This window comes from Scyliorhinus torazame, chromosome 9 (genome assembly GCF_047496885.1).
Source record: "Scyliorhinus torazame isolate Kashiwa2021f chromosome 9, sScyTor2.1, whole genome shotgun sequence".
Lineage (NCBI taxonomy): Eukaryota > Metazoa > Chordata > Chondrichthyes > Carcharhiniformes > Scyliorhinidae > Scyliorhinus > Scyliorhinus torazame.
Window position 1 is genome coordinate 269,203,410 of NC_092715.1, and position 12,029 is coordinate 269,215,438.

The 12,029-nt window shown below is 43.6% G+C and overlaps 2 protein-coding genes across 3 annotated transcripts in view; both read left to right on the forward strand.

The window, feature by feature from the left end:
- ift74 (intraflagellar transport 74) overlaps positions 1–4,629 on the forward strand; it is a 105,843-nt gene extending 101,214 nt beyond the window's left edge. Inside the window, exons 18-19 of the mRNA XM_072517475.1 lie at positions 279–339; positions 3,632–4,629. Coding sequence (XP_072373576.1) covers positions 279–339; positions 3,632–3,747 — 177 coding nt within the window. The 3' untranslated portion in view covers positions 3,748–4,629. The remainder of the gene's footprint in view (positions 1–278; positions 340–3,631) is intronic.
- A 1,601-nt stretch (positions 4,630–6,230) lies between these two features.
- tek (TEK tyrosine kinase, endothelial) overlaps positions 6,231–12,029 on the forward strand; it is a 148,976-nt gene continuing 143,177 nt past the window's right edge. The window contains exon 1 of one of the 2 annotated variants that reach the window (XM_072517482.1): positions 6,231–6,840. In XM_072517482.1, coding sequence (XP_072373583.1) covers positions 6,789–6,840 — 52 coding nt within the window. In that variant the 5' untranslated portion in view covers positions 6,231–6,788. The remainder of the gene's footprint in view (positions 6,841–12,029) is intronic. The other variant, XM_072517483.1, reaches the window with a different exon arrangement.

The following is a 12,029-nucleotide window of genomic DNA, read 5'->3' on the forward strand; positions in this document are numbered from 1 at the left end:
AATGACATCAAGGGATATGGAGATCGTGCCAGGAAAGTAGCATTGCAATAAATGCTCAGACATGATCTAATTGAATGGTGGAGTAGGCTCAAGGTGCTGAATGGCCTACTCCTCCTTTGTTCCTTGCGTACCATTTTACTGCACCCCAGTGGAAATGGGGAGCAAAAGGGTGTCAGGGAAACACTGCTGGATTACAGCAAAAATAAGTTAAAACCTGAGCTCTGAAACTACATAAATGTTGGAACCTACCATGGTAACTCTTCGTATTTACTTTTCAGCTCATGAATCTGGAACGCAAATGGCAACACCATGAGCAGAACAACTTTGTTATGAAAGAATGTATCCTTTACCTTATCTGTCAGTCATATTTTCAGTTGAGAAGTACTTAAATCAAATTCAGGAGTTTTTACTTGAGGTTGAATTATTGACCAGGACACAGTAAGAATTGCCCTGTTCCTCATCGAATGCTATCATAGCATCTTTCACATGTACCTGATGTGATGGGCAGGAACTCAATTTGAACTCTCAAGGAAAAGGCAGCACCTCTGACAATGCAGCACTCCCTCAGTGCTGTGCTGAAGTGTTAGCCTGAATGATCTAAACCTACAACCTTCTGACACAGAGGCAGGAGTACTACCCATGAATCAGGACCAGCATTGTTCTGACACAGCTCGTCTCTCTCCCATCCTAATTCTGTTGTTATACTATACCGCCTTACTTTCAATACCCCTGGTGTATTTGTTGCTACTACATTGAGAAATTGTTTTGAAATATGCATCACTGAAGAGCCCAGGCTGTGTTTGAAGCTGATTGCCAGTGCAAAAAGTATAGACTGATGACCCACAGGAGCAATCTGTTCCTGTTTCATATTTCATACTCAACAGAAAAGTTTTATTAAGCAAATATATCACTAAAAATCCTTCTTTACTGAAGTTCCAGTGGCTAGACAACATTTGCACAATTGTTTTCTAATATGAGCATACATATGGGAAAGTATTCATTACACTCGGCTCAACATTGCACATTGAAAGTCTCCAAAGGACGCAGGAAAATTCTTCAAGTATCTTTGCCGAACAGGATTTTGGGAACCACCCTTCGTGAAGGGAAGGCATGCTGGCATCCCACTAACAACTAAGAGAAAACTGCAAATGAACAGCCCAAAATCACTAAAACGCCAGCCAGCTAGAAACAGACAAAATAAAACTAATGATTCAAATTGCCCCCAGGAATGTCAAACCATTTTCAGTAGCTTATTTTGGGTTTCCACTGATTGATTCTCTGTAGCCCAGAAAATCACATTTATGAAATAAACGTGGATGGAAAAATATAAAACAAAAAAATCACGAGGTTCACAGCTCTTTAAGTTGCACATTGCTATTCTTACTCCTGTAAGTGAAGCCAGTGTTTGTCTGATTGTAGCATTGCAGTATTGACAAAGAAGCAAGTTTTATAACATCTGCGCAGTTTGACATTTCAATTCGTTTTACTAGTTGTCCTTTTCAAAGCAGCTTGTTAAATGATAATTCATATTCTCCAGCTTACTCTCAATGCTCTATTTTTACTGCCAATTATCAATTGTGTGATTGTTTCCTCAGTCGCTTAGATTTTCCGGATTTAACATTTCAGCTTTTATTTGTTCACTGGACCTATTTTTACACCCTCGGAATTTGGTTTGTTTCAGAGTGCCAGTCTGAAACATTTGCTGCCCCATTAAATGTTTCTGATAATGAAAATTAAGCAAAAAGTAAAGATGCAGCACAGTAGCATTGTGGATAGCACAATTGCTTCACAGCTCCAGGGTCTCAGGTTCGATTCCGGCTTGGGTCACTGTCTGTGCGGAGTCTGCACATTCTCCCCGTGTGTGCGTGGGTTTCCTCCGGGTGCTCCGGTTTCCTCCCACAGTCCAAAGATGTGCAGGTTAGGTGGATTGGCCATGATAAATTGCCCAGAGTGTCCAAAAGTGCCCTTAGTGTTGGGTGGGGTTACTGGGTTATGGGGATTATCATAGATTATCATAGAATTTACAGTGCAGAAGGAGGCCATTCGGCCCATCGAATCTGCACCGGCTCTTGGAAAGAGCACCCTACCCAAGGTCAACACCTCCACCCTATCCCCATAACCCAGTGATAGAATCCAAAATGGAAGAATCTCTGGTCCGTGATTTCACACCCAGAGCACGTGATGCCAGTGTACGCGGCACATGACCTGCATTCTTCCGCCCCTTCTGGTGGGAAGACTGTCGATTTTTTTTAAAAATCTGCTCCTGAGACAGGAGGATGTCTGGAGGATGGGCTCCGGGCCTGCGCACTGCCACATCCGACTGTGGGGGCACACGTGTGCGGGGTGGCCAGCATTTCTGAAAGCCAGTCTCGGCCGGCCTTTTTAAAAGCCAGTTGTGGCCTTTGGGCCCTTCTTCCCACGATCGGGGACACCGCAACCCTCCCGATACCCGCCCACAAGCAACCCGTGGGTCGCAACCCTGAGTTTGAAAATGCCTGTCGTAGAGGATTTTCAGATCAGTCATTATCTCATTGAATCGTGGAGCAGACTCAATGGGCTGAATGGCCTACTTCTGCCTCTACTCTTATGGTCAAATTCCTGCAAAATGTTGGATACGGTGGTTAAAAAGACACAGATACTTGCCTTTAATAGCCAGAGAGGTTATGCTGAATATGTATAAAACACTGGTTAGACCACAACAAGAGTACTACATACAGTTCTGTTCAGCGCATTACAGGAAGAATATGATAGAGAGGATACAGAGGAGATTTGTCAGAGTGTTGCTCACACTGGGTAAGTTTAGCTATGAGAAAAGATTGAATAGCTGGAGTTGTTTTCTTTGGAGTAGACGAGTGTGAGAGGAGATTTAATTGAAGTGGTTAAAATTGAGGGGCATAGGCAGTGTTGCTTTGAACGACTTGTTCCCTTAACAGGTAACCAGAAGACATAAACTTAATGTAATTGGTAGAAGGGTTTGAGGAGAGTTGAGGGGGAAATGTTTTCACCACAGGATGTCACGGGTCTGGATCTTGCTGGTCGTAAGGCTAGGAGAGTAGGAATTCCTCATCATATTTTAGAAATACTCAGGTAAGTACTTGGAAGTGCTGTAACTCTTGGGGCTGAAGACCAAAATGTGAAAAGTGCGTTTATGCTGAATAGCTCTCTTTTGGCTGACATAGGCAAACCAAATGACCTCCTTTGCCCTGAATTCTAACATATTTATAGATGGACTATGTGACCAGAACACACTAATTGAATTGGAGACTTATAATTGTAGCTCCCTTCTATATACAGTAAATTACAATGATGGCATGTGTTTCATTTTGTGCATTTGTGCCAAAGTAATGTAGCATATGATTTTTTAAATGATGTATTATAACATAAAGCAAAGCTATTTACGGACCTTTTTTGTTTGCAGTATCTACATTAAGACATTTTCTTGATACTTAATTATTCTATGCCATATATACGTGAGCAGATGTTTTGCAGCATTGCTGATAGTACTAATGTTCGCCCCAATTTTCTGAGAGTTGTGAACTTTTTCATTGCCTTTTGAGATTTCAGTAGATTGAATCTAAAAGAACAGATTTCACTTGTGACTCTTATCAATTTCCTTAACTCTGTTCAACAGTCATTGCCACAAAGGGCATGGAAAGTGACTACCAACCAGTTGTGAAAAATGTGGCCAAACAACTTGCTGAGTTCAACAAAATACTTCAAGAGGCCCTTCAAAACACCAGAAACTGACCCAAACCCCTTTCTGAATAATCTGGAAGGACATTAAAGAAAATTGTTTCAAACTTTTTTCAACCAAACAGAAATTTTCACAAGAGGACAAGATTGTACTTTATAGTTGAGTAAACCTTTTCCATACTGCAAATTTTGTAGCTGCCATTTTTATTTCACACAATCTGATTTACTGTCAAACGTATTAATTCCACTTAGGCACCAACAATAAAAAACATTGCTGTAGTGCTTTTTGTTTTGCATAGGACTTGAGTCTCAACTCCATGCAATCCTCCAGATATTCCTATCAATCTGGGGAAATAACATGCAGTGACTATGAGGTGCAGATATCAGTGTTAGGAATGAGAAGACCATTCAATTAATTACCCTTGCTCTATGAATCAAACTAAATTGGACAGGTTCACATTGTTGAAATACTTGAGAAGAAAATGGTTAAGCTAACAGTACAATAAGAGGAAACCATTAGCTGAACTCTTGTGTATTGACTCCGTTACGTTGAACCATGCAATATGTATTTCACATAGAACTATTTGCTCTCATGGAGGGTAGATGCCAACTTGGGCAACATGATTTGTTTCTGTGTTCCAACTTCCACGTACCTGCAACCCAACTTCATACTGAGAAATTTGAAGCGGGGCTCCATTGTGCAACAGAAATGACTGTTGCATGTAATGTAAATTGAGATTTTGTCTCAATTCTTTAGCAGGTAACTTTATTTCCATTTGGGATGTATGAAAATATAGGTACATGTGTATTCATCTCTGAATTTATTCATCACTTGAATTTAGTGTTGAGGTAATTACTCTAATTTGCTGTTTTGTTGTACAATGATAAATGTGCTCTGTGCTGTTTCAGCAATCCAATAAAAATAATTAGAGCATTTGTCTATTTTGTGAAGTACTTTCTTTAATCACATTTTTTCTTTTCCTCAATAAAAAATGGTGTCAGTTATCAACCAGAGAGTTCAAGAGTGATGATGGTGGTGAAGTAAGCTGAATATTATCAGTGGGTGTAGTAACTGACTGCAGAGCTTAGATTATGTCAGTGAGGGTAGAACGGAGAGGAGGGGGGCCTTGGAAAGCAATTTGGGGACCTCAATGTCAACGATGTGGAAGGGGAAGAACGGTCATCATTGGAGATTCTGTCATGATCATAAAGGTCATGATCATAAAGGTAAGAGTAGAACAACTGGAGAGCAGTCTCTCAGCTGGGCAACCCAGAGGTGGAGGAGGATGGTGTGGTCAGCTGTGTCAAAGGCCTGCAGAGGGGTTGAGGGAGATGAGTGATAATGCACTCTGACCAAGCACAACTACATCAGTGAACTTAATGGAACACTAAGCTGCTCAGGAAATCAAGATCCTAGAGCAAGGAAGTGGGGTGTGCATCTTTCCCACTTCCCTCTCAGGGTTCCTCAAAAATGTCAGATTGGAAAACCAATGTTCTCAGTATTTTTCGTCGTTAACATGAGTTCCAAACAGAACAGAGCATTAAGTGCTCCTGGATGTGACTTCCAGTTCATAGGATTTGTACCTAATGAACTCTTGCGGATTTTTGACTAATTAATTACTTACAAACCACCAAGTTGATATGCTGGTAATCATCAATGTAATATTTACAGAACTATAGTCACGGTTACTTTTGTGCATCATTATTTCTTGATGGGAAGTTAACTGAATTCAATCGGTAAACTCCCCCATCCAATCAAACGAGTGGAATACCCAGTATCATTACTTGCGTCGTGAAAGCTCCAAAAAGATGCCAGCACCATTCAACCAGCTGGGCAGGAGAGTAAATATACTCCTAATAAAAATAGCTTCCTTGTTTAGCAAACACTAGTGATATAGAACACCCAGATGTTATAGTGTTTGTGTAAGGCAAAGCTATTGAATCAAAAGTGATTGATTTACTCCTTGGTTTTGAGCGCGAATCAAAATAACCTGCCACCATCCCCTTAACATTTTCACTGCAGTAATGCTGTACTACTCTGAAAAAGTTGAATGTTAGAAACTTTATTCAGAACTCATTTTTCATTACTAGGTTGTTTTAGTAGTGCTAATTCTGGAAGACATTGGAAAATCCTCCCCTACATTTACAGAGAGGATAGGATTGCCAGCTAGTACAGCTATCAGAGTTTTACACTCCCACTTGCACCAGCAACTTGCAATGGGACTGTGTGTGAACCAACAATAATTGTGTGATTCAAATTCTTAACCATTTACCAACAGTGAATGTGTTAGTGAGGTGCTGTCCAGTTAGTGGCATCAAATTATTAATACTTTATAATGTGGACCAGTCGGTAACCTACTTCTTTTCTAATCCATAAACTTTTGCATGGTAATAAATTTGGCCAGAAAATTGAGTTAGTTGGTGTAGCGGGGGTGGGGGGGGGGGAGTTTTAGCCAGTCGTGTCAACATACGCCACAAAGCTTAAAAAAAACTGGTCAAAAGCCAAGATGGAAAGACACTTGTATCAGAGAACTAGTGAAACAATACTGATAGTACTTTCAAGTTGATTTTCTTTTGTTGTGTGTGAGGCAGGTTTTAATTATTTGTATTAAATTCCTTTGTCTCAGTTTTTTTTAACCTGAGGGAGTAACCTCTTCCCTGCTAAAGCCTGGATGATCCATGTTTCCTTTTATACTAACCCCCCCACCACCACCATGTAAAGTTGAGTGCAGTTGCAGTTTTTATTGACAAGGCTCCTGCTTGCTGTTGATCAGTTTCCAAACTCCCAGAGTATATTCTGTGTGAGTTGTAGCTCTCGCCTATTCCTCTTCCATTCTCACAGGAACAGGAAAAGGGAACCGACTCCCCGGGCACTGGATAACCCCGAATCCGCCTTATTCGAACTGGATTTGGGAATGACCAGCGAACTCCCAGCCCTTTCCTTGTAATTTTTTTGAAGTTCACTGGCAGCTCGGAGAGTGAGAAGTGTTGTCAGTCTGCTCCCACTCTTTGGGATAGCGGGACAGAGAGAGGGGGGGATGGGGGTGAAACCCAGAGCGATGTGAAGGTGATCGGGCATCTGCGGGAGTCCAGACATGGATTTATTGGGAATATTGATCATTCATCTTTACTGTTTGTCGAATTCAGGTAAGACCGTGTTTACTGCTTCTGCACAATCAGCCCTCTGAAACATTGTTTTCCACTCTACTTAACGCTGCTACATTTCTCCTCTTTAGAGAATTCACATTCACCAAAGCTTAGCCGCGTTTGGGTGATTATCACAAGAAATGCACTTTGATTTTTGGAGACCAGACTGTTGAGTTTCAATCACTCTTGTCAAGAGCGGACACGTTAATTTAGAAAAGATTCTGTTAAAAGTGTGCATATTGAAAGAAATTCGCTGTTTGTAGCTGCTTCACCCTTGGTATATTGCGAAGTGAAATGAATTCATTACAAAATATGTTGATATTTAATTTTGTGAGTTGAAACCTTCCATAGACTTTATCGATGAAAACATATTGTGCATTTTGGGGTGTTTCCCAGTAATAGTTTCAGTGGGTTTGTAATCACCCTGTCTGTTGCAGCAAGTGGCAATGATCCCAGTGGTGGCTGTTTTCCTGTTTGTTGTCGGGCCTTAGTGTTGCTTTCAATTGTGAAAGAAATGCATTTAAACAGACCACTCACTAATCACTCCAACTATCAGATAAACTATTTATCTTGGGGCCAATATGTCAAAACTCAGATGGGCTACCTGTGACATAGAGCATGTCTGTTACCATAAACAGAGATTTGGTATTTATTTCAGTGTTCACTTCACAAATTACTTAGCCTTGGGTCATAGTTTTTTAAAAAAACTTTCCAGAATGTGGGGTGATGCTGACAAGTTCAATTTTAAATGCTCGCCTAGGATTGTCCTGAGGTTGCATTCCGCCCGATCCACCTTCTGACCAGGTGCTCACAATAATGCTAGGTAGACAATCCCAAGGGAATGTTCCCGCAATGCTGGAGGAACATCTAATGTCCAAAATAGAATGGTGAATGGCTTGGAGACAAACTTGGAGGGGGTGGTCTGTTCCTGCTGCTGGAGGTGACAGACTGAGCGGGGTTGTGACATTGACGGTGTAATCAATGGGGTGCACAGAGAAATGGGTATTGGGCACTGACCAGCTTCTAACAACCATAACGTACAATCATAGAATCCCTACAGTGCAGAATGAGGCCTTTCGGCCCATCGTCTCTGCACCAACCCTCTGAAAGAGCACCCCAGATAGGCCCATTCCCCTGCCCTATCCCTTGACCCTACCTAACCTGCACACCTTTGGACTGTGGGAGGAAACCGGAGCACCCAGAGGAAACTCACGCAGACATGGGGAGAAAGTGCAAACTCCACACAGTCACCCAAGGCCGGAATTGAACCTGGGACCCTGGAGCTGTGAGGCAGCCGTGCTAACCACTGTGCCACCGTGCTGCCCCATCGTGCTTTATGATCCCGACCATGGGCAGCTTTATTCCTTGAATTCCATTGATCTCAGTTTTGCTCGGGCTGTTGGCCTGACACCGTTGCCTTAATGTTGAGAGAAGCTGACCTCTGACATTGAACCTTTACACCTATATCTAGATTAGGAATGTAAAAAGACTGACAGAACATAAACTGAACATTGAAATGCTAACAATTGATGAGTATGTCTCCCATGATGCTAGTGTTGATGTCTCCTTCTATCACCTTGAAGATGATTGATTGGACAGGAGTCAGTCCCGTTAGGTTTGTCCTGCAGTTTGTGGATACGATGTTCCTGAGCAATTTTTGACATCAATGGTTAGATGCGAGTGTTGTAACTGCACTGGAATAGTTTGGCTGGGACAGCATGGCTAGTTTTGCATTGCAGGGCTTGTTCACTACAGTCAGCTTGTTATCGATGTCCATAGGCTTTGCTGTATCTCGTGCTCTCAACCCCTTTACAATATCATGCGGGGCAAAGTGAGTATCACCATCTATGATGGTGGGGACTTCAGGGGAAGGTGGATTGAATAAAGACACTTACAAATACTTTAACCTTGCTCTTGGGTTCTGCGATCCACTATGTTGAGGGTGGGGATATTCATGGAGTCTACTTCTCCAGATAGTTGCTTAATTATTCTCAGTAGAATGCGGTAGGGCTACAGAGCTTTGCTCAATTGTGGAGCTGCATAGCTCTGTCTATAACCGACAACATGTGTTGTTTGTTTTTACTGTGTTTAAGCCATTGTCTTTGGTCCTTTCCATTTCCTTGCCACCGATTCCACTCGCCTCCCAATAAACTACCTGATGCCTAACCAGATTATTTGCATGCATGCTCTTATATTTGACCCTGAGATGAGCTTCCCACCACACATTCATCACTAAAACTGACCATATCCATCTCTGCAACATCGTCCCACCCAGCCCTTCCCTCAACTTATTTCCTGCTGAAACCTTCATCTGCTCCTTTGTTACCTCTAGTTTTGCTTATTCCAACACAACCCTGGCCGGCCGCCCAAACCTGAGAACTGGAGATCATTCAAAATGTTGCTGTCCATGTCCGAACTTGCACCAATTTCCCCTCATCCATCTTCCCTGTGTTTGCTAATCTACAGGGTCCCAGTAAAGCAGTGCCTGGATTTGAAATCCCTGATCCCTGTTTCAGACTCCTCCATGGCCTGCTCTCTCCCTATCTGTGATACCTCCTTCAGGTTCACAGCGCCCCTCCCACCCCAACCCAGATCTCTGCACCCCACCAATTCTAACATTTGAACATTCCCAATTTTAATCGCCCTTAGCTTCCTAGTTCATAAACTCTAGAATCATCTTCCTTTATCTCTTCACCTCTCTACCTCACTTTGCTCCATTAAAACACTCCTTAAATCCCACCTCTTAGGCCAATGTTTTGATCACCTGATTGAACACCTTCTGTGGATCAGTGATAAGTTTTGTTCCATAACGCTCCTGTAAAACAACATGGAACATTTTATGTTTAAGACACGATATAAATGTGCATTTTTGTTGTTGTAGATAGCCCAGTGTAGTTTACCGTAGATCTGGTGTATCATTCTAAGGCATGTTCTCGACTACACCACGGATGTCTTCCAGCTCGATGATGGAAGAGGAACATTGATGTCCCTTAGCCCCTTGAACCTGTGCTTTAATTCTGTATCCCATAATTCTCTTGCATATCAAAAATCTAACCATCTCCCTTTTGAATTTTTCAGTTGACCCCCCAGCCTCCATGTTTTCTTTGGTTGGGAGGTGGGTGTACAAGTGTTCCTGAATGGCCTGGCTCTTAAATACCCCTTGTTTCGGACTCCCCTCTGTGACCAATCCTGCCCCAACCCTCACAAGAAACTATAGTTCCTTTCAATAATCCCTATCAATCCCTTCAAACATCTTAAACATCTCAATTATAATCCCTTTTTTAAAAAAAATATTTTTATGCTCCTTTTTCACATTTTCTCCCAAATTTACACCCACCAACAATAAACAATAAGCAGTAACGAATATAATGTCAATCCCCATATCAACAACAGTAATCCCACCCTCCCACCAAACCCCAAACAAATGCCCGCATGTTCACACAAACAAATAACAAACAGGAATCAGGAATCACCCATAGTCACCATTAACACACACCGCCCCTCCCCCCAGCCCCCCCCCTGCCCCTGCCCCCCCCCCCCCCCCCCCCCCCCGCCCCCAACTAATGTTCGATGCGATCCAATTCTCGAAAGTGCATAATGAATAACGGCCATGAATTGTAGAACTCCTCCATCCTTCCCCTCAGTTCAAACTTAACCTTCTCAAAAGTCAAGAATTCCAACAGCCCCCCCCCTCCCCCGCAATGCCAGGGCACAGGGTGGAGAGGTTGCTCAATTAAATCACCTCTTAATCTTCTAAACTCAGTGGAATGTCTAGTTAGAAACATGGTTGAAGATTGTAAGTACAGATGGAGATGATCAAATCGGTATGGCACAAAGCAAATCGTTTCATGAGCTCTTTGTGCAGGTTTGAAGAACTGGACTATTAAACTTTACAACACCACCTCTTTAAAACAGTTGATTTGAAATCAACCTTCGATGAGGTGAGAATGGAGTCAAATCCTCAAAATATACTAAAATTTACTGGCTAGTTGGTTCCGATATAATTGTATTATAATAAACCTTGCATCTAAATACACACCGCGTCAACATTGCCCACTATGAGGGCGCAATTCTCCCATCGCGAGTCTAAGTGTTGGAGCCCGCTCCCAGCCCCCTATTCTCCCGCCCCCCAGGGGGCTAGGAGCGGCGTCGCGTCATTTGCGCACGCCGCGCCTTGGCGCCGCATAAAAGCGGCGCCGCGTAAATGACGCCACCCGCGCATGTCGGATGGATCTTGCGGGGCGGTGGAGGAAAGGAGGCCCTCCTTCAGAGAGGCCGGCCCGCCGATCGGTGGGCACCGATCGCGGGCCAGACCCCATTTGAGGCCCCCCCCCCTCGGTGCAGGAACCCCCCTCCCCACAGGCCGCCCCCACCCCCCAGCGTTCCCGCGCTGTTCCCGCCGGCATCGACCCGGTGCGGACGGCGCCGGCGGGAACCCGTCCTGTTGGGGTGGCCACTCGGCCCATCCGGGCCGGAGAATCGCCGCTCGCCCGTTGCAAACGGCGAGCGGCGATTCTCCCAGCGGCCAGTCGTGATTCTCGCTGCGCCGGTTTGGGGGGGGTGGGAGAATAGCGTGGGGGCGGCGGGCGGGACACGCCCGGCGCCCCGGCGATTCCCCCACCCAGTGTGGGGGGGGAGAATTCCGCCCTACATTCCCATGTCCATATATATCATGGAAATTTGCCCACATGAGGTTATAATGCTGTAATACACTTTTCCTAAAGCTTTATTATTAATGATATTTTCACGTAGAATTTATTTCTTCCAGTTCTGTGAATTCAGAAAATTTCTGAAATTTATTTTCCAACAGGATAATGGTATTTTGCGGTTCTATGATGGAAATGTCTAAATCCCGACAGGATTGAGACTGGATGCAGGGATGTTGCTTCCTCTGGCTGAGAACAACGTGTCACAGTTTCAGGATACAGGGTGGGCCATTGGGACTGAGATGAGGAGAAACTTTGTCACTCAGAGGGTGGTGAACCTGTGGAGGTCGAGTTACTGCATCTATTTGAGGAGGAAGTCGACAGATTTCTAGACTCTAACGGTGTCAAAGGATATGAGGAAAGTGTGGGAGTGTTGCATCAACATAGAGAATCAGCCATGATCATGGTGAATGGCGGAGCAGGCTTGATGGGCTGAATGGCCACCTCCTGCTCCTATTTTCTATGTTTTTATGCTTCCATGTA